Consider the following 26,253-nt stretch of genomic DNA (forward strand, 5'->3'; position numbering starts at 1 on the left):
TGTGTGGTACAAGGCTGTATATGCATTGAAGACCTCAGGAGGTAGAGTCCCGCTACAGTGAGTGTTTCACAGAGCAGTGAGTACCTGATTTGTTGGGTAGCCAGATCAGAGGCAGATTGGGCAGTCCATTTTGATTCAGACAATACAACATGTAGTTCCATCGTGTGTGTACAGAAAAAAGATGGCAAAATCTGGATATGCTTATAACCAAGAGGTCTATATCTTGGTCTAAAAATAGTGCCCACACAAAATTCGAACATTAGTAGAATTGAATCCCAAATTCACAGGAGCAATGTTTTTTTCCAAGTTGTACGCTAAACACAGATATTGGTTAGTTTATTTGACAGAGGGATCTCAGGAAATCACTACTTTCAGGACACCATTCAGAAGATACTGCTTTCAGAGATTATCCTTTGGTTTATCCATCAGTCAGGATCTGTTCCAGCAGCAAATGGACAGAATTACTGAAAATATCCCTCGTTGCATATGCATCACAGATGATATTGCAGTGATGGGCAAAACCAAAGAAGAGCATGGCTGAAATCTACACTTGCTGATGGCAGCCACACATCGTGAAGGATTCAACTTCAACAGCAAGAAATGCCAAGTGAACATGGGTCAAATTAACTTTTGAGGTTTTGTCAATTCAAGTTCTGGGATTTGTCCTGACACAAGCAAACTCAAAGATGTATGAGACATGCCTACTCCCCAGGACAAAGAGGACTTGCAGAGATGCCTCTGATTTTTCATCTTCTAAGACATACGTACTCAACTTTGATGATGCAACATCATCACTTAGAGAGCTGCTAAGGAAGGAAGTTCCATATGTATGGCAGGAGGACCATCAACATATGTTTGAGTCACTTAAACAGGCATTGTCAAGAAAGACATGTGTTCTACAATACTGCAACCCAAGAAAGGGGATGATCTTCGAGGTCAAAGCATCTCAAAAAGGATTAGGAGTGTGCATTACACAAGATGGCAAACCAATTGTTCCAAAAGTCTATCACAAGGGCAATCCAAACATAGAGTGTGAGACACTCGCTCTGGTATTTGTTATCACAAAGTTCCACATGTACCTATTTAGTAAATGATTCATTGTGGAAACTGACCACAAACCATTTGAAATGATTCGGTGCAAGCCACTAACAAGTGCACCACAATGACTTCTGATAAAAATTCAAGGATAGACTTTGAAGTCCATTACAAATCTGGTAGCAAGATGGTTACTTCAGGCGTGCTGAGCAGGTTATCCAATCTGAAAAAAACTGCAGATGTTTTGCTAGACCTACAAGTAGATGGCATAGAAATGCACATAAATGTACTCAAGGTCGATCTGATGAATTTTTATCAGCACAAGTGCAACCAACTTCAGGAGGAAACAGCAAATGATCCACGATTGAAGGCATTATGGAGAGTCATTATAGAAGGTTGGCCTGATACAAGAAGTGCCAGACACCCTCAGATGTTTTTGGCAGTATAGAGATGAACTAGGTATTTCAAGAGGTGTGATTTTCAAGGGAAAAATAGTGCTTGTACCCTAAGCTCTTCACTAAGACATATTATCATCAGCTTTTGGGCATAGAGCAAACAAGGCACCTACCAGGGTATACTGTGTATTGGCCAGGGATCAACAACAATATTGCGTAGACAGTGAGGATATGCGGAGCATGCCACAGACCAGCCACATCAATGCAAAGAACCTTTACACCCTCATGAGGTTCCATCATATCCTTGGTCTAAAATTGCAACAGATTTATTCCCGATCCATGGCAACGACTTTCTCCTAGTCACTGACTACTTTTCCATGTTTCCAATCATCAGGCAATTGGAGAATACCTCAAATGTGTCCGTGGCAGACACAATGAGTTCAACTTTTCAGCTTCTCCGGTATACCTGAAAAAAATCATGTTGGATAATGGGCCACAGTACATGGGCAGACATTTTAGGGACATGTGTGCTAAATGGGACATAAACCATGTGACAGCCTCACCACTCTATCCCAGATCCAAAGGTCTTGCTGTACGATTGGCTTGCAGTTAATCATAAAGTGCAGGGAAACAAAACAAGATCTCTGTATCACTATCACAACAAAAACAGAATTACCTGGAAAAACTCAGCAGGTCTGGCAGCATCGGCGAAGAAAAGAGTTGACGTTTCGAGTCCTCACGACCCTTCAACAGAACTAGCTAATTCCTTGAATCTCAAACTTTTTCTATTTTAACAAAACGTTATTGATCCCTAACCAGATCTTACCAAAAACTTGGGGGTCTAGCCTAGGATCATAAATGTGAGACCAACAATGTATTTCCTTAAACAATAAGATCTCAGGATTGAGAAAGAAACAGAGGAATGACTGAGATGGAGGGTGAATTAGGTTGGCTGAATTAGAGTTAAATCAGATATAAAAAGAAAAAAAAAATGGAGAAAAGGATTAGTATAAGAGAAAAAAAATGAAAACATTTACAATTTATCATTTTTAAAATCTCCAAGAACAATTTTCCAACTGAATGAATGAGACTTCAGCTGTTCATTTCTGGACCAGGGAGGGTGATTGGCATTGCATTAACAATTGTGATGATATTAAAAAAAAGTACTTGCACTCTTAATTACCAGACCTAATTTTCTGCCCTGAGTTTAATGGGCAATTAATGTGCAAACCAATGAGTTCTTAAAAATAACTGAGAGGCTAAGGACAATTTGTCATTTGTGCAAAAGCAATCAGTGAAGAGGCACAAATTGACCAGCAATCCTGGAGGTTCACCAGTCATGATGTAACTCTTAATCCACTCATTTGTTGTGATTTGTACATTTATAACGGTGTGCGTCAATAATACACTGTCCTGAATCCAGTGTGCTGCATTGGTATGCTCATTAGGTACATGCAGCTTACAACTTCCATTTAATTAAGGCACGTGCCTCAAAATGACAACATCCTCTTTGGTCTCAAACACAGATGGGTTGCAGCACATTCCAACAGAGTACATTGTTGGGGGCTGGGATTTAGATTAAGGTCATTAATTGAAGGAGAACTTAACAAAAGATTGTTCAGAACTCTCAAAATCAACAAAGTTATACCCAGATGTGAATTGCCAGTCACGAAATGACTTGTTTGTTATAGAGAAGTCAATGTCATAATTGGTTCTGCCGTTCTTGCAGTACACAAACATTCAAGGCATGAGGAAGGAACTTAAAATAACTTGCTTCCTCTTTCATTTATCTGCACATTGAAACTAATTCTCAAGCAGTATAATAATTAAACTGGACAAAACTGAGAGACAACAACGGAGCACAAAAGACCCCAAACATTTGTTGGCTTGAACAAACAAGTAAAATTAGGTCTTAGTGAAAGCACATATATTATACCCACTTGTTCTTGCAGATATGAAGGGAAATGTCTTAATCTAAGTTTTCTGTGCACATGTGTTTACTTTGATTGCTTAGTCTTTGCCTCATAGAACTTTGTTCTTTCTGAAATACTGCAATACCTACAAACAGCACTCCAGTTCCTCAGCGGATGAGCAATTCATGCTAGATGTAAAATACAGCTGATCACAATACTTGATTTTGGTGAACAAAGTTTTTCATTAAGCAATTCATCTGAATCTGTTGACTAGAATTTCAAAAAATGATTTCACCTGGAGGCAATTTTTTCAGCATTATCACCAATCTAATTATGGATATTTACAGGGAGGCGGGGAAGGTGGAGGGAGGCCGAAAATGGCCAAAGAACCCAGCAAAGCAGGAAATGCAGAGGTCCTGCCAAATTTAATGGCAGGACCTTGTTATCATGTTTTCCTTTTGTTTTCCTTCTGTTTCTAGTCTGGCAGCTGGCCACATTGACAGCTGATAAAAGCAAAATACTATGGATTCTGTAAATTTGAGTTAAAAACAGAAAAATGCTGGAAAAGCTTAACAGGTTAGGTAGCAGAGAATTAAAGTTAATATAACATCAGTGACCTTTCATCAGAACAGGCAGGGAAAGCAATGGCAAGAGGCCTCAGCTGGGGCGTCTTGAGAGGATGGTCTGTAATAATTATGAGAGGGGAAGGTTGCCATTCAGGACTTAATGGTGATGGGGAAGTTAGCCCTAATCATAGCATAGAGAACAATGCTCTTGGGCTGAGGCAGAGAGGTTGATCACAATTGGGGCAAAGAGCATGTGGCAATTGGGACTTGGTAGGGGAGGGAGGGAGGGAAGCCAGCAGTCCCAGAAGGAGCGAGAGATTGGTAGAGTGGGGCCAACGGGGTCCTTGAGGGTCCAGGTGAGCAATCCTGCTCATTGGACGTTTTGGAATCCCCCACTCTAAAAGCAGCTATGAACATATAGCAGTAGATTGGGGACACATTTTCCATTTTTTAATTTTTACCCATCCCCAGCCTTCTCCTGTCCATCGTGGATGGGGATTTGATATCAAGGTCTTAAAAATTAAAACCTCCCACAAAGATTCCCAATAATACTTTCTCTTTCGTCAAACCATCTGGAACACGATTATATCATCAGCCACCATCAATGACTGATTTGCCCCAGTAGCTTTCAAGATATTAATTTGTTTACTTATTTTGTTGCAGAAGTAATGAACATTTACCCCTGTGAGAGAAAACCCCTATAACCTTCGGCAGCCTGCCTCACTTTGGCATTCAAGAAAGAATCCCCTTGACTATCCTGAGCCTCGTTCTCCATTCTAACAAATCTCAAGAGTGGAGGATTCCACAGATTTCTCAACAACCCACCCAGACATCAGTAAACAAAGTCAACCAATCTTACTGAAACTCTCGCATGAGGAATTCCAGTCTTCATCTTCGAAGATCTAACTTGGGAATTCTCTCCTAAAGTTGCTCCAATTTGGCCAGCATTAACAGTAGCCCACTTCACAGATTTAAATCTCGATTCCTAAGATTCTGTTTCTCAGGATTCCCAAGCATGTACACAAGCACCAGATCACAAGCACAACTTCAGCTCTTCAGCTGTGCCAAGCAGGACACTACTGCTCCAAAGGGGTACCTATGCCCCAATGGTCACCGACCTTTTTCTGCCTTCTTAGATCTTCAGGGCTTCTCATTAGCCCTTTTCAGTTCCCAGGGCTTCACTTGAGCCTACTTCACTTAGTGTGCTAACAGCAGCCCTTTTTCTGTTTGGAGTCCATTTCTCTGCTCCTCCCTTTATTAACGAAGACCTGTCTCTGTCCCCTACCTGGGACTTCCTTCTGGGGCCTCTCCCTGCCCCCTCTCCCTTTTGGGGTCTCTCCCTGTCTGTTCTCCCATCTTGGGCCTATACCTGTTCCCCTCCCTCCCCCTTGTCCTCTGCCTGGGAAACTAATCTCCATGGCGCTCCTTTCCCAGTCACCTGACTCAGGTTTTCACACTGTGTTTCTTCTCTGTGCCAGTGCTTTGGGCCCAAAGAATGAAAAAAATGCAGAACTGCGCATATGAAGCTGCTCCCTATCTGCCATGCGCAAAAGCTCCGAGGTCCACCAGGAGTTGGAGTTCCCAACCTCCACTCTCAATGAGGTAAGTATAGTTTTCATATCAGCATACACATGAATGATCTGTGAGACTGGTTCCCATCCAATGACAATAGTAACAATCAATGCATATTTTTTCCAAGTCTTCCTGAACAAAGTCTCTCTTCTCCAGTCAGGAAGATGTATTCTCTGCAGCTTGCAGAAACAGAAAGCATTAAATAATATTAACCATTCCTTGTTGTGACCACAAATAAATAATTCAATAAATACTCCTGGTTAGATAAGAAGACTTATTTCAGTATACCTGTAAAACTAGTTGATAACTGAGTCACAAAGAGAATCCAGTACTTGCTAGCATCTTCATGTAAATGCCACATGGGAGACTGATAAGGAAAGTAAGAACCCATGGGATCCAAGGCAATTTGGCAAATTGGATCCAGAATTGGCTAAGTGACAGGAAGCAGAGGGTGATGGTCGAGGGATGTTCTTGTGACTGGATACCTGTGTCCAGTGGGGTTCCACAGGGATCAGTGTTGGAGGCCTTGCTGTTTGTGGTATGTATAAACAAGTTAGATTTGAATGTAGGAGGGTTGATCAGTAAGTTCGTGGATGACACGAAAATTGGTGGGGTGGTAAACAGTGAGGAGGATAGCCTTAGGTTACAGGAGGATATAGACGGCTGGTCAGATGGGTTGATCAGTGGCAAATGGAATTTAATCCTAATAAGTGTGAGGTGATGCACTTAAGCACGACAAACAAGGCATGGGAATACACGCTGAATGGTAGGACTCTGGGAAGTACCAAAGATCAGAGGGACCTTGGTGTGCATGTTCACCAGTCCCTTAAGGTAGCGGAACAGGTAGATAAGGCGGTTAAGAAGGCATATGGGATACTTGCCTTTATTAGCCGAGGTATAAAAAATAAAGAGCAGGGAGGTTATGCTGAACTGTATAAAATGCTGGTTAGGCCACAGCTAGATTATTGCATGCAGTTCTGCAATCCGCATTATAGGAAGGATGTGATTGCACTAGAGAGAGTGCAAAGGAGATTTACCAGGATGTTGCCTGGGCTGGAGACTTTTAGTTATGAGGAGAGATTGGATAGACTGGGGTTATTTTCTTTGGAGCAGATTAGATTGAGGGGGGACATGACTGAGGTGCATAAAATTATGAGGGGCATAGATAGGGTAGACAGGAAGGAACTTTTCCCCTTGGTGGAGGGATCAATAACCAGGAGGCATAGATTTAAGGTAAAGGGCAGGAGGTTTAGAGGGGATGTGAGGAAGAATATTTTCACCTAGAGAGAGGTGGAATTTGGAACTCACTGCCTGAAAGGGGTCGTAGAGGCAGAAACCCTCATAATATTTAGGAAGTATATGGATGCGCACTTGCGATGCCATGGCATACAAGGCTATGGGCCTAGTGTTGGAAAATGGGATTAGAATAGTTAGGTGCTTGTTTGACCAGCGCACTCAATGGGCCAAAGGGCCTTTTTCTGTGCTGTTGACCTCTATGACTCTACGCCTTACTGGACAAAATGCCTGTCATAAAACTGCAGTTTCTACTAACTGCTGCTAACCCCCCTTCCATGCCAATATAGCCACGCTTTAAATTATCTTTGGCTCCAAATTCATGCTACCAATAACAGTTAAGTCTGTCAGGTGACTCCTTTAGTGGTTTCTGGACAGACCGAGACAAAAATGATAACATACATCTGGGAAGATACTTAAAATGCATATGGCCTTCCAAGGAGCTCATTAACTATCCTTCACCACTTCATTGGAAAAGATTGAAAGGACAATAGCAGCTAGAGATGTCAACCCCATGAAGGTGGGATGTCAAATAATTCCTGGAGGGTGATAATAGCTGGAATGTTTGACGGGATATCAAACATTTCCCCATTGCGTGCCAATTACATCAGTTTCATCCCATTGTGGGGACAATGGAATACTTCAATCACATGACTGAAACTGGCTGGAGAGGAAGCCGATACCCTATTAATCCTCAAAGGCAGCCCAGCAAGGCAGTTTAGGACCAGCACCTCGGGAAGTGTTCATCTTGGGGAATGAAAACTGGCTATTTTCATTTTACCTGTAAGAGTATTTCTTGAACACCAAGGCTCCATCACAATTTTGACTGAAAAGCCAGAAACTTCCAATCTCCACTTGTCTTCAAGGAACCAGGAGAGAATCTTTCAGGCCTTCAGTGTTTTCAACCACCATCTTAAGGACTGTGTACACAAGTGACCCATTTCTTTTTATTCTGTTAGTAATCTTAAATGCATGCTACATCTCTAGAAATCATCTTTTCTTTTGTCTGTGTGTGTGGCAAGTGGGTGTTTGTTGCATTTACATTTTGATGGTTTATGGAAATAAATGTTTATCCTTTCTTTTGATTTAAACTTACAAGAAAGCATGTTTGTGTCTGTTCTTTAAAGTCATAGCACTCAAAGGATTAAAACACTCCTCTTCAAAAATACATCTTGTTGCAGTCAGCTGAGAGGTGAGAAAGTGGGGGGGAAGAATTATCCCAAACCTTTCCCTGTCCTAATGTAGTCAACTGTTCTGCGCCGCACGAGTTTACTACTTTTTGTGCACATTATTTTCTTAACCTAATTCACTTTTACTGACCTTTAATAATAGTGACCATTCACTGAAATCAATTATTTAGTTCCCAGAAAAAACCTAGGTATCATCTTTTACACACTTCTTTAAACCTGAACACCATTCATTTATTTCTTCCTATGATCCTTCTGATATGAAAAACACACTGCATGTGATACTATTAATAGTTGATTTTCCTCTCCCTAAGTTGGCTAATCAGCTTTTGCTTGTATTTGTTGCATCTGCCCTCACAAAACAAAAATTATTATCCTATTCACAGCTGTGTATTAAATCCAAAATTACATTCTATGCTCTTTTACTTTCTTGATCAGTTTTCTCCCAAATGTCACCCTGTTATTTATTTCTTAATTTGACTTCTTCTGGACATTTTCTGTATTAATGTAAAATGATCTGATCACCAAAATTAAATTAGCAAATAAACTTTTATTTTAACATATCAATTCGCATCAGCATGAGTCTACAGAATTATAAGAAAACTATTTCAAATGTTTTCTTAAAGACATTCTGTGTGCAAGCCACCCCTTGGTCTCAGTAACTTAAAGATATATCGTGTTGTACTGAATTAATTAATTGAAGTTCCACTCACAACCATCTTTATTAATGTATGTTTTCCCTGCCATATTAGTTTTCTTCACCAACTAGTTTGCTGCAATTTTTGTGTATCCTTTTACAGTAGTTCCTCCTATGCTGTTCCCCGTGCTGCTAGTGCAAGTGTCACTTTACGAAGTACTCCCTGGTACTGGGGCCATTCCTCCTGGATACGAGCAATGATAGTGCTGATGGTGTGGATTCGACATTTTTGCTTCTGTGTTTCATTCCTCAATGACTGTTCAGATCTGCACTGTAGGATGTACTTTCCTTCTTTCACTGCCTGAAGGTGTTTGAGTCGTGTCTGGTAAGTCACTATTTTGGTAAGATTCTGAATAACAAGAAATAGTAAATATGTTTCATTTATATGTACAGTCTAATTTAACCTACTGTTTCATTATCTCTAGCCATTAATGCATTTTCAACAGTCTGCTGATGCACTTCTTTTTGTACTCCTTGGGCAGAGGAAAGGGACGCATGGAGAGAAGACTATGCCAGAGTGAAACATACACGGTGTGCGCGGGTGGAAAATTGGTTCAGGTGGTTAGTTCTGGTAAACTTTTTCACTGGTTTAAATTTAGATCAAGTGTCAGTATCCGACATAGAACTTGTAACCTTCAAGTGAGCAGTGGCAATCACCTGTCATTCAGTTGAAATTAGTTGGTTCAAGAAGGTGTTAATTACTGTAGGACGCTAAGCTAGCTAGTTTTTTTTATTCACTCATGGGATGTGGGCAACGCTGGCTAGGCCAGCATTTATTGTCCATCCCTAATTGCCCTTGAGAAGGTGGTGCTGAGCTGTCTTCTTGAGCCTCTGCAGTCCATGTGGTGTAGTTATGCCCACAGTGCTGTTAGGGAGGGAATTTCAGGAATAGCGATATATTTCTAAGTCAGGATGGTGTGTGCCTTGGCGGGGAACGTCCAGGTGGTGGTGTTCGCATGCATCTGCTGCCCTTGTCCTTCCAGTTGATAGCGGTCGTGGGTTTAGAAAGTGCTGTCTAAGGAGCTTTGGTGAGTTTCTGCAGTGCATGTTGTAAATGGTACACACTGCTGCCACTGTACGTCGTTGGTGGAGGGAGTGAATGTTTAAGGTGGAGAATGGGGTGCCAATCAAGTGGGCTGTTTTGTCCTGGATGGTGTCAAGCTTCTTGAATGTTAATGGAGCTGCATTTATCCAGGTAAGTGGAGAGTATTCCATCACGCTCCTGATTTCTGCCTTGTAGGTGGTGGACAGGAGTTAGGAGTCAGAAAGTGAGCTACTCGCCACAGGATTCCTAGACTCTGACCTGATCTTGTAGCCACAGTATTTATATGGTGAGTCCAGTTCAGTTTCTGGTCAATGTAAACCCCAGGATGTTGATAATAGGGGATTTAGTGATGATAATGCTATTGAATGTCAAGGGGCGATGGTTAGATTCTCTCATTGGAGATGATCATTTCCTGGCACTTGTGTGGCATGAATGTTACTTGCCACTTGTTACTTGGATATTGTCCAGGTCTTTGTACACTTGAACATGGACTGCTTCAGTATCTGAGTCGTGAATGGTGCTGAACATTGTGTAATCATCAGCGAACATCCCTTCTTCTGACCTTATGTTGGAAGGAAGGTCATTGATGAAGCAGCTGAAGATGGTTGGGCCTAGGACACTACCCTGAGGTACTCCTGCAGTGATGTCCCGGAACTGAGATGATTAATGACTCATAAGGACTCTACATAAGCAGATATGTTTTTCAAAATGCATGAAGTAAAGGGACACACGGAGAGGAGACCACGTCAGAGTGAGACGTAGACAGAGTGTGTAATTTAGTTCAAGTGGGAATTCAGTACAGAGAGGCAAAGGGATGTTCCTTGTTCTACTCTGTTTCAGCTTCCAGTAGTTCATGAGGTTTCTTCCTTTGCGTTCAAGCTAGGTGAGCAACTTTCTATTACTTTAGCTGTGTAAATTATTAACTAATTGACAAATAAATAAGGTTGGACAGAAATGGCAGGGCTGGCGGTGTGCCATGGCTGCAGCATGTGGGAATTTGTGGAATGCACTGCAATCTTGAACAACCACATCTGCTTAGGCAACCTTGGCTCAGGGAGGAGGAGAGTCACCTGGACCCTTTTATTCCAGGAGGCAATCACACGGCTTAGGTTAGGCAGAACCTTAGAGTTGGTCAATGGTCAGTGACAGAAGGGTGTGACTGCAAGTCATGCAGGTATGGGGAATCAGCATGTAGTGACGGAGGATCCTTAGCCCCTGATTTTATCCAATGGGTATAAGGTGCTTGCTACCTTTGTGGATGAGGAGGACTGCAAGGTTGATGAATGGACTGGCCATGGGAACATGGTGAATGATGGCATTCAAGTGGGGGGAGCGAAAAGGAATGGGGTAGTGATAGGAGACAGTATAGTCAGTGGGATAGATACTATCGTGACTGGAAGCTTCAAAGGTTGTGTTGCCTGCCCAGTGCCAGGGTTAAGGACATCCCACTGTGGCTGGAGAGGAAATTGGAATGGGAGGGGCTGAATCTAGTTGTCATGGTCCACATGGGAACCATCAGCATAGGTAGAACAAGAAATGATGTTCTGTTAAGAGAGTTTGAAGAGTTACGGTACAAATTAAAAAGCAGAACATCAAAGATAATCTCTGGATTGTTACCTGAGCCATGTGTCAATTGGCATAGGGTCAAGCAGATAAGGGAATTAAATGTGTGGCTCAAAAATTGGTGTTGGGAAGGAATTATAATTCATGAGACACTGGCATCAGTACTCAGGAAGAGTAAGCTATTGCGTTGCGAAAGGCTCCACCGAGCTAGGACCAGTGTCCTGGCCAAATTTATAACCAGGGCTGTGGACAGGGCTTTGAACTAACTGAGGGTGAGGGGTTCAGGGGAAGGGAGATTTAGAAATCCAAACAGAAGGGTTGAAGCATCAGAACAGTATAGCAATGGGGCTAAAGACAAGCAGAATGGGACCGGAAGGAACAGAAAGTTTAACAAAAAATGTACATCAACAAATAAGGTCATTGCAGTGAATGTGAAAAAAATGAAATTAAAGGTTCTTTATCTGAATGTATGGAGCATCTGCAATGATAGATGAATGAGTGGCACCAGCAGAGATAAATGATTTAGATCTAATTGCCATTACAGAGATATGGTTACAAGGTGATCAAAGTTGGGAAATAAATATTTCAGGGTACACAATAATTCGGAAAGACAGACAGAATGACAAAGGAGGAGGGATAGCCCTGATAGGAAAGGCTGACATAAGGACATTAGTGAGAAAGGATCTGGCCTCAGAATATCATGAAGTAGAATCAGTATAGATGGAAATTAGGAACAGCAAGAGTCAGAAAGCACTGTTAGGAGTAATTTATAAGTTCCCAAACAGTTGTTATACTGTTGGGCAGAGCATTTAAAAAAGAAATTATCTGAGCTAGTTACAAAGGAAATGTAATAATTGTGGGGGACTTTAATCTTCATAGAGACTGGGATAATCAATTTGACAAGAGTGGTCTAGAAGATGAGTTTGTAGAATGTTTTTATGACAGTTTCCTGAAGCAATACATTGTGATAGAAGGAGTATAATGTAGGGAAGTATGAAATTACAAGAGTGGTCTAGAAGATGAGTTTGTAGAATGTTTTTATGACAGTTTCCTGAAGCAATACATTTTGATAGCAGAAGGAGTATAATGTAGGGAAGTATGACACTTTGGTCATAAGAATAGAAAAGCAGAATATTTTTTGAAAGGTGTGAAACTTGTAAGTATTGATGTTCAAAAAGACTTATTTGGGTGTGGTCGTACAAGAAATGCAGAGAGTTAGCATGGAGGTGCAGCAAGCAACTAGGAAGACAAATGGCATGAGTTCAAGAATAAAGAAGTCTTACTATGATTGTACAGGGTTTTGGTGAGACCACATCTGGAGTACTGTGTGCAGTTTGGTCTCCACATTTAAGAAAACATATACGCGCATTGCAGGCAGTACAGCAAAGGTTCACTAAATTGGTCTCTGGGTTGAGGGGGTTGTCCTATGTTGTGAGGCTAAGTACATTGGGCTTATGATCTCTGGAGTTTAGAAGAATGAGAGGTGATCTCATTGAAACCTACAAAATTCTGAAGGGGCTTGATGGGGTAGACGCTGAAAGATTCTTTCCACTGGTTGGGGAGTGTAAAACACGGGGTACAGTCTCATGATAAGGGCCTGATCATTTAGGACTGAGATAAAAAATTACTTCACTCAAAGGGTTGTGAATCTATGGAATTCTCCACCACAGATGGTTGTGGATGCTCCATTGTTGAATACATTTAAGGCTGGGATGGACAGATTTTTGGTCTCTCAGAGAATTAAGGGATATGGGGTGTGGGTGGGAAAATGGGGTTGAAGCCCAAAATCAAGCATGATTGTACTGAATGGCAGAGCAGGCTCAAAGGGCTATATGGCCTACTCCTGCTCCTATTTCTTGTGCTCTTGCATTCCTATACTATATATCAAGGTGTTGCTTGTGATTCCTTCACACATATAGGGCTGGAATTTATCGTCGGCAAGCAGGGGTGGGGCCCGCTCGCCGACGCGTAAAATGACGCACGGTGATGTCCAGTGGAACTCCCGACGTCACCATGCCCCATTTAAATTTTCAGGAAGGCGGGGACACAGCAAAATCAACTGCGCGCTCGCCGATCTGTCAATGGCCAATTGAGACCATTGACAGCGCAATTAAAGTAATTAGTGGACCTGCCTGTCCAACTTAAGGTTGGTGGGCAGGCCAGGAGCCCCGGCGGGAAGTAGAAAAAAGATAAATCCTCATCCACAGGCGGGATGAGGTTTCATGTAGGGTTTTAAAAATTTTAATAAAGTTTCTTTTGGAAATTATGAACATGCCCCAACTCATGTGACATTGTCACATGAAGGGACATGTAAGGGAAATTTTTTTTTCTGTTTTTAATACTTTTGAAAGTAGAAGTGATCTCCCTGAGGCAGCACTTAGCCTCCGGGAGATGAGTGCGCTCTTTCGTGCGCATGAGCGAAAGAGCACACTCTCGATTTTAGGCATCCCCCCCAGCTGCACAGGAAGCGGACAGCGCTTCCGTGCGGACGTCACGTTGGGTGGGCCTTAATTGACCCGCCCATGTAAAATGTGCCGTGCTTCCAATCAGGGGTGCTGATCGGAAGTGCGCCTGCCCATCAACTTCCACCCCGACAGTGGGAAAATTCAGCCCATAGAGTCAGATCTCAAGTAGAGCATCAGAAGGATAGAAAGTGTTGTACTTCCCAGGGAGAGGGGAAGAGATATAAGAGAGCAAAGAATCAAAGTGCAATTATTTTCTACTCTTGTGCACATTTAAGTAGCTGAATTATACAGCAGCACTGACTGACAGGTTGCAAATGCAAAGTGCCACAAAGCAGTGAAAAGGGCTCTTCCCTCTTACACCATTGAGTTCTTATTTGCCTCTATGATGCTTCATAGATAGCTGTGAAATATCATCGGGTATGTCTTCCTGATTACTTATGTGTTGGAAGCCAGATAGAAGATGTTGTACTAGAAGCCAGCTTAGTGTCTATGGTGCAGACTTTTGACAGATTTGCTGCTTGACTGCTCATACACCATCACATCTTTACGCATTTTGTTCAATACTCTATGTATGAAGAGTGCAATAATGCTGCGTTATTTCAACCACAACCTTTTGTTGACATTAAACAAGAAGTCTAAATGTATTAAAATGAAACAGGGAACATAATGCAGACAGCATACTCATTTGCTTTCTTCATAAATTACAAAGATTTTAATGAATATACTCTGTTCATAGCTTATTGGGTAACTGCATCAAACAGTGTGGCACTGAGCCATACTGACTAGAAACTCAGATTGAAGTTTAGCCAGGCCCAATATCTAACATATCTAACAAGCAGCCCACTAACATGCTATATCTGATCTCAAGAAGTATGACCATGGGTAAAATAATGAAAGAATGTAGGCGTTTGTGCAACCATTATCCAATCACAAATCATTGTTTTCTAACGAGGAAGGTAAGGGAAGGAAAACAAAAACAGAATTACCTGGAAAAACTCAGCAGGTCTGGCAGCATCGGCGGAGAAGAAAAGAGTTGACGTTTCGAGTCCTCATGACCCTTCGACAGAACTTGCGTTCGAGTCCAAGAAAGAGTTGAAATATAAGCTGGTTTAAGGTGTGTAAGGGAAGGAAACTGGTAGAGGAAAGTCGCATTCATAAAGTGCATGAAGGACAAATATGGTTGGTTGGTGGTATATGCAGAATGAATCGCTAATTGTAGAAGATCTGCTTGGACTATCAGTTATCATTCAATATGATATTTTACATCACTTATTGCAATCCAATAGTATATGTACTCTTTTGCTGCATTTTGTGCATCAGTGAATTCTTTACTTATGTAAGTTTATATCTACATTGTTGGTCATTTGTTTGGGATTGGAATGTGGGTGCAAGGCCAGCAATTACTGACCATTCCTAGCTGCCCTCAAAAGATGGTGCTGGCCCTACTTGAGCTACTACAGTCTGTGTGGTGGTAGTGCTCCTCCAATGTTGGATAGGGAATTCCAGCATTTTTAAATTGTAACTGTTTCTTCATCATTGCTGTATATCTAAGTCAGGATAGTGTGAGTCTTGGAGGTGGTGATTTTCCCATGCACCTGTTGCCCTTCTAGGTGGTGACGGTTGTGGGTTTGGGAGGTACTGCTGCTGACATGCTGGCAACTTTTCGCAGTGCATCCTGTAAAGATTTCTGCCATGGTGTGCCAGTGATGGAAGAAGTGGATGTTTAGGCTAGTGATGAATATTTGATAAAAGCATTACCTGGGAGGCAATATTCAATGTCATGGGACAGCTATGCAGATTGAATAGCTGTGTTTTGTTGCATACAACGTGCTCAAGAAATTGTACAACAAATTCTATTTCTGGTTCTGGATGTTCAGACAAATAAGACAAGCATGGATTCCTTCATGCATGCAACACCTTTTCTTTTTCATCAGTGATTCAGTGATTGCATCCTAGTTCTGTTTACTATAAATTTTTATGTCAGAGCAAGTTTTGCTACAGGTGTCATCTGTGTTACTTGTATGTGTTGACATTTGCACAAGAGATAAACAACTATCATGTAATTATTGCTGTTTGCTGAAACTGCTTTGGAACTGCAGATTGGTCGCAAGTTTAGATCTCAGCATAAGAAGATGTTCCCATAACAAGACTCAGTCGTATAAATTGTATACAAATAAAAATACAAAACTTCTGCCACTCTAAATCCCTGGAATTACAAATATATTTGAGTGTCTGGTTTTGATCTATCAGTACTTAGTTAGCCAATATCAAGAGCAGTGATTGAGTTCAGTGAGCTGGGTCAGAAAGCAAAAAAACGGTCAATATTTTAGCACCTGATTGTTATCCAGCAATGATTCTAATATGATAATCCCAGTTGGAAGCATGGACATCAGCAAGACAGGAAGATGTGTGATATCCCCGTTACCTAAGCTCCACCATAAATAATGGGCAGTTGGCCGAGTTACTTAAAGGCAATGTAAGTACTTTAATTATATATCCTTCAAAAATAATCCTCAGTTTTCTCCCACCCCGCCCCCTGACTCCTGAAGGCAATTCAGAATTCCGGATTTTTTTTTGAAAGGATATATAATGAAAGTACATGTGAATCTTTGTTGATGAGTATTTTTATGGCCGACTTACACTTTAATGTTGATGTGTTAAGTAACATTTTCATGTGAAGGCAAAATACTTGCTAATTCTTAGAGGGTCAAATCTTTTGAAGTGAGACAATATGAAACGAACAAGAATCTCCTTTTCTTCCTGGATTTTGCGGGATTATCTCCTTTCTTTTCATTCCACAAATTGCTATTTCATTACTCAATTCCACTGTGTAGAATCCCTATTTGCTGCCTATTTTTGATCCTGCTGTGTAGCTCCATATTGCTTTCTCTGTAAAACAGGCTCCATTGCATGCGATGGATGTCTCACATTAAGGGAACGCACTTGAGAAGGGTACTTAGATTTTCAAAATGGATAGCAGTTATTCTGTCATATATTGATAACATCAAACTAATGCCATTTGATGAGCTTAATTAATTGCAACTAATTATCATATAAAATGGGTCAAAATCGTTTCCAAGTTAACTATTTGAATACCTCCCTTCCCATATTCTTCAAATTAAATACCGTGTTCTCAAACCATTCTTACCGCTTGTTTCTTTTCCTGTTGCGATTCTATGTTTGCATTTAGTTGATCAACCATAGATTGCTGTTCCTGAATCTGACACTGCTTTTGTCCCAGCTGTTCATACACGATTCTCTGTGATTCCCTCAGCTCTTCGATACTTTTGTCACATTCTTCAATTTTCTAAGAAAGAAATGGTGTGGCCAGATTGAGTAACACCAACAACATCAATTAACATTACGGAAAATGGCACGGTTAGCTAAATAGAGAAACAGAAATACCTGGAAAAACACAGCAGGTCTGGCAGCTTCGGTGGAGAAGAGCAAAGTTGACGTTTCGAGTCCTCATGACCCTTCAACAGAACTAAGTAGAAATAGGAAAGGGGTGAAATATAAGCTGGTTTGGGGGGGGGGGGGGCGGTTGCGGTTTGTTAGGACAAGCAAGCAGTGATAGGAGGAGATAACCAAAAGATGTCACAGACAAGAGAACAAAGAGGTGTTGAAGGTGGTGATATTATCTAAGAGAATGTGCTAATTAAGAGTGGAGAGCAGGACAAGCAAGGTAGCTCTAGTGGGGGTGGGGTGAAATAAACAATGGGTGGAATACATTTAAAAATAATGGAAATAGGTGGGAAAAGAAAAATCTATATAAATTATTGGAAAAAGCAAAAGGGAGGGGGAAGAATCGGAAAGGGGGTAGGGATGGAGGAGGGAGTTCAAGATCTAAAGTTGTTGAACTCAATATTCAGTCCGGAAGGCTGTAAAATGCCTAGTCGGAAGATGAGGTGCTGTTCCTCCAGTTTGCGTTGAGCTTCACTGGAACAATGCAGCAAGCGAAGGACAGACATGTGGGCAAGAGAGCAGGGTGGAGTATTAAAATGGCAAGCGACAAGGAGGTCTGGGTAATGCTTGCGGACAGACCGAAGGTGTTCTGCAAAGCGGTCACCCAGTCTACATTTGGTCTCTCCAATGTAGAGGAAACCACATTGGGAGCAACGAATGCAGTAGACTAAGTTGGGCGAAATGCAAGTGAAATGCTGCTTCTCTTGAAAGGAGTGTTTGGGCCCTTGGACAGTGAGGAGAGAGGAAGTGAAGGGGCAAGTGTTGCATATTTTGCATTTGCATGGGGAGGTGCCGTAAATGGGGGCTGAGGAGTAGGGGGTGATGGAGGAGTGGACCAGGATGTCACGGAGGGAACGATCCCTACAGAATGCCGCCGGGGGGGTGAAGGGAAGATGTGTTTGATGGTGGCATCATGCTGGAGTTGGCTGAAATGGCGGAGGATGATCCTTTGAATGCGGAGGCTGGTGGGGTGATAAGCGAGGACAAGGGGGACCCTATCATGTTTCTGGGAGGGAGGAGAAGGCGTGAGGGTGGATGCGCGGTAGATGGGCCGGACACGGTTGAGGGCCCTGTCAACTGCCATGGGTGGAAAACCTCAGTTAAGGAAGAAGGAGGACATGTCAGAGGAACTGTTTTTGAAGGTAGCAACATCAGAACAGATGCGACGGAGGCGAAGGAACTGAGAGAATGGGATGGAGTCCTTAGAGGAAGCGGGGTGTGAGGAGCTGTAGTCGAGGTAGCTGTGGGAGTTGGTGTGCTTGTAATGGATGTTGGTGGACAGTCTATCACCAGAAATTGAGACAGAGAGGTCAAGGAAGGGAAGGGAAGTGTCAGAGATGGACCATGTGAAAATGATGGAGGGGTGGAGATTGGAAGCAAAATTAATAAATTTTTCCAGGTCCAGACGAGAGCATGAAGCAGCACCGAAGTAATCATTGATGTACCATATAAAGAGTTGTGGGAGGGGGCCGGAGTAGGACTGGAACAAGGAATGTTCCACATACACCATAAAGAGACAGGCATAGCTGGGGCCCATGCCACACCTTTGATTTGGAGGAAGTGAGAGGAGTTAAAGGAGAAATTGTTCAGTGTGAGAACAAGTTCAGCCAGACGGAGGAGAGTAGTGGTGGATGGGGATTGCTCGGGCCTCTGTTCGAGGAAGAAGCTGAGAGCCCTCAGACCATCCCGGTGGGGGATGGAGGTGTAGAGGGGTTGGACGTCCATGGTGAAGAGGAGGCGCTTGGGGCCAGTTTGGGGTCCTTCCCTCATGTTTCAAACCCACCCAGGACTACAGGTGTCTCCGGGTCATAAACTTTTCTCGGACTGCTGTTCCCGTCACATTCTGAGATCCAGACTCAGTGCCATGCGCCGCCATATGAATACACTCGACCACTTCCTCCAGAAGCACCATTGCACCCTTTTTCAATGCTGCGCATGCCCCCAGTTTCATTTTATTCTTCGTCTCATCCGATGTCTCAACAAGAAACTCTTTCTCTTTCTCTCAAGTGCTAAGGAACACAAGCTCCAACAACTCATCGACACCAACACCCATCCAGGACCCTCCACCCCTGCCTGTCCCTCCGTCCCCACCCCATTTTCCAATCCCAGCCCCGGCCGTGTATTCACTATAGTCCCTGACCTTCCCCTCTCCGACGCTGAATGTTCAGTGCTCAGCAAAGGACTTAGTTTCATACCCTTACACCCTGATCTCAATGAATTTCGGGCTCGGCACAATGCTGAACTCTTCTTCCACCGTCTTCGTCTCCATGCTCACTTCTTTGGGCAGGAGTCCTCTCCCCATTCAAGGGATCCTTTTACCTACATCCAATATTCTCCCTCCACCTGGACCCCTCCCTCTGGATTCTTAACTTTTCTTGATCTTTTCATTGAGAACTGTCGGCGTGACATTAGTCGTCTCAATTTCTCTGCTCCTCTCACCCTTTCTAACCTGTTTCTCTCTGAACTTACTGCACTCCGTTCTCTCAGGTCCAACCCTAACATTGTCATCAAACCCGCTGACAAGGGTGGTGCTGTTGTTGTCTGGCGCACTGACCACACCTCGCGGAGGCTGAGCGTCAACTCGCAGACACTTCCTCCTACCTCTCCCTGGACCATGACGCCACCACTGAACATCAAGCCATTGTTTCCAGGACTGTCACTGACCTCATCTCCTCTGGAGATCTTTCTTCCACAGCTTCCAACTTGATAGTTGCCAAAGCTCGGACAGCCCGCTTCTACCTCCTACCCAAAATCCACAAACAGGACTGTCCCGGCAGACCGATCATGTCAGCTTGCTCCTGCCCCACAGAACTCATTTCTCGCTATCTTGACTCCCTTCTCTCTCCCCTTGTCCAGTTCCTTCCCACCTACATCCGTGATTCCTCTGACACCTTATGTCACATCAACAATTTCCAGTTCCCTGGCCCCAACCGCCTCCTCTTCACCATGGACGTCCAATCCATCTACACCTCCATCCCCCACTGGGGTGGTCTGAGGGCTCTCAGCTTCTTCCTCGAACAGAGGCCCGAACAATCCCCATCCACCACTACTCTCCTCCGTCTGGCTGAACTTGTTCTCACACTGAACAATTTCTCCTTTAACTCCTCTCACTTCCTCCAAATAAAAGGTGTTGCTATGGGTACCCGCATGGGCCCCAGCTATGCCTGTGTCTCTATGGGGTATGTGGAACATTCCTTGTTCCAGTCCTACTCCAGCCCCCTCCCACAACTCTTTATATGGTACATCGATGATTAATTCGGTGCTGCTTCATGCTCTCGTCGGGACCTGGAAAAATTTTTTAATTTTGCTTCCAATCTCCACCCCTCCACCATTTTTACATGGTCCACCTCTGACACTTCCCTTCTCTTCCTTGACCTCTTTGGCTCAATTTCTGGTGATAGACTGTCCACCAATATCCATTGCAAGCCTACCAACTCCCACAGCTACCTCAACTACAGCTCCTCACACCCCGCTTCCTGTAAGGACTCCATCCTATTCTTCAGTTCCTTCGCTTCCGTCGCATCAATTCTGATGATGCTACCTTCAAAAACAGTTCCTCTGACATGTCCTCCTTCTTCCTTAACTGAGGTTTTCCACCCATGATAGTTGACAGGGCCCTCAACCGTGTCCGGCCCATCTCCCGCGCATCCACCCTCACGCCTTCTCCTCCATCCCAGAAACATGATAGGGTCCCCCTTGTCCTCACTTATCATCCCACCAGCCTGCGCATTCAAAGGATCTCCTCCGCCATTTCTGCCAACTCCAACATGATGCCACCATCAAACACATTTTCCCTTCACCCCCCCGGCGGCATTCTGTAGGGATCGTTCCCTCCGTGACATCCTGGTCCACTCCTCCATCACCCCCAACTCCTCAACCCCCACCTACGGCACCTCCCCATGCAAACGCAAAATATGCAACACCTGGCCCTTCACTTCCTCTCTCCTCACCGTCCAAGGGCCCAAACACTCCTTTCAAGTGAAGCAGTATTTCACTTGCATTTCCCCCAACTTAGTCTACTGCATTTGTTGCTCCCAATGTGGTTTCCTCTACATTGGAGAGACCAAACGCAGACTGGGTGACCGCTTTGCAGAACACCTTCGATCTGTCCGCAAGCATTACCCAGACCTCCCTGTCGCTTGCCAGTTTAACACTCCACCCTGCTCTCTTGCACACATGTCTGTCCTTCGCTTGCTGCATTGTTCCAATGAAGCTCAACGCAAACTGGAGGAACAGCACCTCATCTTCCGACTAGGCACCTTACAGCCTTCTGGACTGAATATTGAGTTCAACAACTTTAGATCTTGAACTCCCTCCTCCATCCCCACCCCTTTTCCGTTTCTTCCCCCTCCCTTTTGTTTTATTCAATAATTTATATAGATTTTTCTTTTCCCACCTATTCCCATTATTTTTAAAACCCATCGTTTATTTCACCCCACCCCCCACTAGAGCTACCTTGCTTGTCAAGTTCGCCACTCTTAATTAGCACATTCTTTTAGGTAATATCCCCACCTTCAACACCTCTTTGTTCTTTTGTCTGTGACATCTTTTGGTTATCTCCTCCCATCACTGCTTGCTTGTCCCAACAAACCCTCCCTGCCCCTTCTCTCCCCCCCACCCCAAGCCGCCCTTAAACCAGCTTATATTTCACCTCTTTCCTATTTCTACTTAGGTCAGTTGAAGGGTCATGAGGACTCAAAGTGTCAACTTTGCTCTTCTCCGCCGATGCTGCCAGACCTGCTGAGTTTTTCCAGTTATTTCTGTTTTTGTTTTGGATTTCCAGCATCCAGAGTTTTTTTGTTTTTATAGCTAAATAGAAACCTTTTTTGCAGTTTGTTTAAGGTTTGGAAATCACAATAGGGTGAAATGGACTGCACAATGGGTTTTAGCATTGGTCTTTTACCTCTGGGATGGAGTTTGAACATGTAGAAGACTATTGTGTGTCTTTACAACTATAAGCATAACAAAGTATGTTGAGTAACTAATACAGGAACAAGATAGAAAAATGCTTTTTTCCTGCTGTTCAACAATAGAAATTATGGCAATTATGAGGACCAATATGGATTGGGCTTTCCCTCTCATAGACTAACTTTGGGCCATTCTGCAGCATTCAAAAATAAACAAAGTGTGTGCCTTACAACTTCAATTCTGCCATAACAAATGGCCAGAAGTTTATTCTCACAGGAAGCCACCGTTCATCATTACCACCAAATTTGGATCGCCCACTGCATGCGGATAAAGGCATGGCCAAGCGAGTCCCAGAATTTCCACAAATTTGCATGACTGACACACCAGGCAATCTCTCCAGTATAGAAGTGGTGAAAGAAGCAGCACAGTGGGATTGAAGAGTCAGATACCACTGACAGGAGACAACTGTTGGAAAACTGCTGGTCACAGACTGCCAGCCCAGTAAGGAGTGCAGCCTTGTCAATAGCTGTTATAAGTGATCGCACCACTAAATTCTTATGCCACCACATCATTCCAGACAGCTTCAGGTGAACTCAGTAACATAAATCAATCAACGGTGTACCACTGCATCAAAAAGGTCAGTGATTTATTCAGAGACCTCACAATTTACATATTTCTTAATGGACCAGTTCCCAGTTAAGCAGTAGAGAGATTTTGATGAGACACTCGATTCCACAGGAAGAGGGTGCAATCAATGGAACTCACAATACATTGAAGGTATTATATGGGAATCTGATAAATTTTATCAACACAAAGGGGTATTGTAAGTTAATGTGTAGCTAGTGTGCAATGGCAATTATACACATGTGAATGGCCATTACTCATAAGCTGCCACACATTTGTACATCAACAATCACATAAATGCATTGTTTCAACATAAGACTGAGGTTTGTTCATTGAAAACTACACCTTGCAGCTCTGGTAGATATCACTTCTCCTGATATCATCCTCCACAGCAGGGTATTAGTATAACGAGACCATAGAATCCAGTCAAATAAATATAGGACTAGCAAATTGCATATTGAAATCCTGTTTCCAGTACCTTAATAAGTTTGGAAGTCTGCAGTGAAGCCCAGTAAGGGTTAAAAAAAAGCACAGTTCTGAACATCATCTTGTTTTGGTAAAAGGTCATCAAACTGAAATGTCAACTCACTTTCTCTCCCCACACATGCTGCCTGACCTGCTCAATATTTTCCTGCATTCTCTGTTTTTTATTAGAACAAGGAATGCTTTATCATAGATCCCTCTTGAGACTGACACCATAACAATATTTAAAATGGAATGAAGTAACTATTTGAAAAGGAAGAAGGATACAGGCAAATAGCAAAGAATTGGGATTAAAACTGATAGCTTCAGTTGAAGAATTGGGATTATCATAAACACAATGGACCAAATGGCCTACTACTGTGTTATAATTTTAAGTAATCTGCACAACAATGGGAATTTTAAAATCAGTCTTGATCCTCTACAACGCATTACTAGCTGCTAGAAATCTCCATAGTTGGTCTGTATTTAAAACTCAGTGTTAGGCTTTCACAAAATTGTTCCAAAGGATAAATTTGCAAGTTTTAGCCAGATCACGTAAAGGAGAGGAGAATTGATTGGGAGTGGCCCATTACCGTGCTGCCAAATGATCCTTCTCCAGGATGAATCAGCAATGGATGACTGTTTGAATGAACTGGGCTGCTTAGGAGTTCCACTATTCAAGCCTTTTGATCAAAGTTACAATGTATAGTAGCTGGGAGAAAATGTATAGTACATATTAATTTAATTGCATAGACTATTAGAAGTACTCAATCTCCTTTATCTCACCTTTTGTACATCAGCAATTTTCTTGCAAAGTTCTTGTATCTTTTTATGACAGTCTTGTTTAGTTACTTGCTTCTTGCCTACTTTGGCCTGTGCTTCCGCACGTGTCACAATTGTATCCCTGCGTGAGACAACAGCCTCCATTTCACGAATCATTTGCTCTTGCTGCCTCATAAGCTGACTGTGGCGTATCTTTGGATCAAAAATACAGATCTTACACAGTGATTTTACAACAAAATGATAGAACCTTTCAACTTAAGCAATTTAGTTTGAATTCATCCAACACAAGTGGAATGTCTATTTTTGGACGACTAATGAGGATTAAGTGAAACAAATCCAGCTAATTTCCATGACCAAAGAGGATAGGGCACCAATTGCCATGAATTTAGTAAATCATAAATACAATAGAAATAAAACTGTTGCAGGAATACTTTAAGGAATAATCAACAGGGGGTATGTATGTCACAATTACTGTCATGTCTTTCAAATGAAGTTATAATTATGAATATTTCTATATGCAGTCAATAAAAAATAAAAGAAGTGGAATACTTAAAAATGATGTTCAGAACTATGCAGGAATTAGCCCTGAAGCACCTATTATTTGTAATATTCACGTGAACTTTCATGACACTGCTTGTTTTAAGTCATGGATATGTCGTTTATAAAGGCAGCACAGTTATACCATTTAAATGCACAATGAATTATTCTGCTGCTGGGGCAGATTTATGCTGAATGAAGCCCATCCTCTTCAGGTCACAGAGTTGCACAGGCACAAACTGGAATGAATTAGAAGCAGCCTGACTCTCTGACAGAAGTTTCATAGCAGATTGGCAGCTGTGTGGCTTCTCCTTCTCCTCCTCGAAGTCAGAAGAAAACAGCAGGAAGTGATTGCTTTTCTTTACTTTGTATATAAGTATAAAAGTTGCTACTTGTTCGCCTATACAGTTGTGAGTTTATGCTGCTCTATGAATATCATATTTGAATTGGCTAGAATCATAGGATGGTTATAACACAGAATGAGGCCATACGGCCCGTCATGTCTGTAGCTGGCTCTCTGCAAGGGCAATTTACCTACTGCCACACCCTGCCTTTTCCCTGTAACCCTGCAAATTCTTCCTCCAATTCTCTTTTGAATGCCATGATTGAACCTGCCAGCACCACTTTCTCAGACAGTGCATTCCAGATCCTAACCACTTGCTGCAAGTCACCTTTGCTTCTTTTGCCAATCACCTTAAATCAGTGTCCTTTAGTTCTCAACGTTTCCAACAATGGGAACAGTCTCTCCCTATCCACTCTGTCCAGACCCCTCATGTTAGGGCATTTAACTACAACTATTTTTACACTTTCCTCCAGTTTTATAAAAAAATCTAGTAGTCCCAACATTGATAATATACCAGTAGTATTGAATTAGAACTATACTGGAATGGGTAAAACTGGTAAATATTGCCAGTAGTTTATTCTTAGCTCATTCTTTTTAGATTAACTCACTTGCATCCTGTGTATCTCAGCTTTCATGGCTCGTATCTCACTCTGTCCCACATCTGAATCAACAGCTGATCGTGCCTCTTTTGCTAGCTGTATCTTTTTTTCCCACAGCATAATCTGACGCCTGTAAATACAAATACATTTGGGAAATAATAAACAGTTTCAGATCAATTGTGGAACTACCAGGGGTGCAAAAATGTGAATGGTCTCTGTGCAATTTTCATAAAGAGGAAGCTTCACCATCAGGATTCCAGTTTAAAAGTGAAAGTACCAATTACAAAGTCCTTATTTATCCTGGATAGCCACCAAGACCAGGTAAATGACCACTGCCATATGCCTCAATTACAAACATGCTGTTGAAACTGTATTAAACAGACCACTATTTTGGATAGTTAAGCTGGTGTTTGCGCTTTGTTAAAGTGTGATTACCTGTAATGAAATCTTTCAGGAAATCCCATCATACTCACCCCATCCCCCTACCTGTGACCTGTGATTGCTTGTTAAAAAGACAAAAGACCAAAGGCAAAATTGATCAGACAGTAACATACTTCAGACCCACGTGGCCGATCAAACAATACCTTAAATGGTTAACTGCTTGTTCACTGCAGATCACCTCATCTTTTGTAAGCCACGGAGCAGCTATCTGCTGAAACCATCCTAGTTCATCCTACTCTGTCCAGGGATAGAAGGTGCATAAAAAAGCACAATCAAATGTATCCAATGATACAACAACCAGATTCATGATGTGCACGGCCTCAAAAAATGACCATTATTTTTAGCCAATACAAAGACCCT

At 42.5% G+C, this 26,253-nt stretch overlaps 1 protein-coding gene across 2 annotated transcripts in view; it reads right to left on the bottom strand.

Annotated features, from left to right (window-relative positions):
- Positions 1-8,520: 8,520 nt before the first annotated feature.
- The window catches only part of ccdc40 (coiled-coil domain containing 40), a 75,964-nt gene continuing 58,231 nt past the window's right edge, over positions 8,521-26,253 (bottom strand). For both annotated transcript variants that reach the window (XM_041217081.1, XM_041217080.1), the window contains 4 exons: positions 25,462-25,582; positions 23,977-24,165; positions 16,880-17,038; positions 8,521-9,007 (listed from right to left, as the gene is read on the bottom strand). In XM_041217081.1, the coding sequence (XP_041073015.1) occupies positions 8,771-9,007; positions 16,880-17,038; positions 23,977-24,165; positions 25,462-25,582 (706 nt within the window). In that variant the 3' untranslated portion in view covers positions 8,521-8,770. The remainder of the gene's footprint in view (positions 9,008-16,879; positions 17,039-23,976; positions 24,166-25,461; positions 25,583-26,253) is intronic.

The sequence above is a fragment of the Carcharodon carcharias genome, chromosome 22, assembly GCF_017639515.1.
Source record: "Carcharodon carcharias isolate sCarCar2 chromosome 22, sCarCar2.pri, whole genome shotgun sequence".
NCBI classification, from domain to species: domain Eukaryota; kingdom Metazoa; phylum Chordata; class Chondrichthyes; order Lamniformes; family Lamnidae; genus Carcharodon; species Carcharodon carcharias.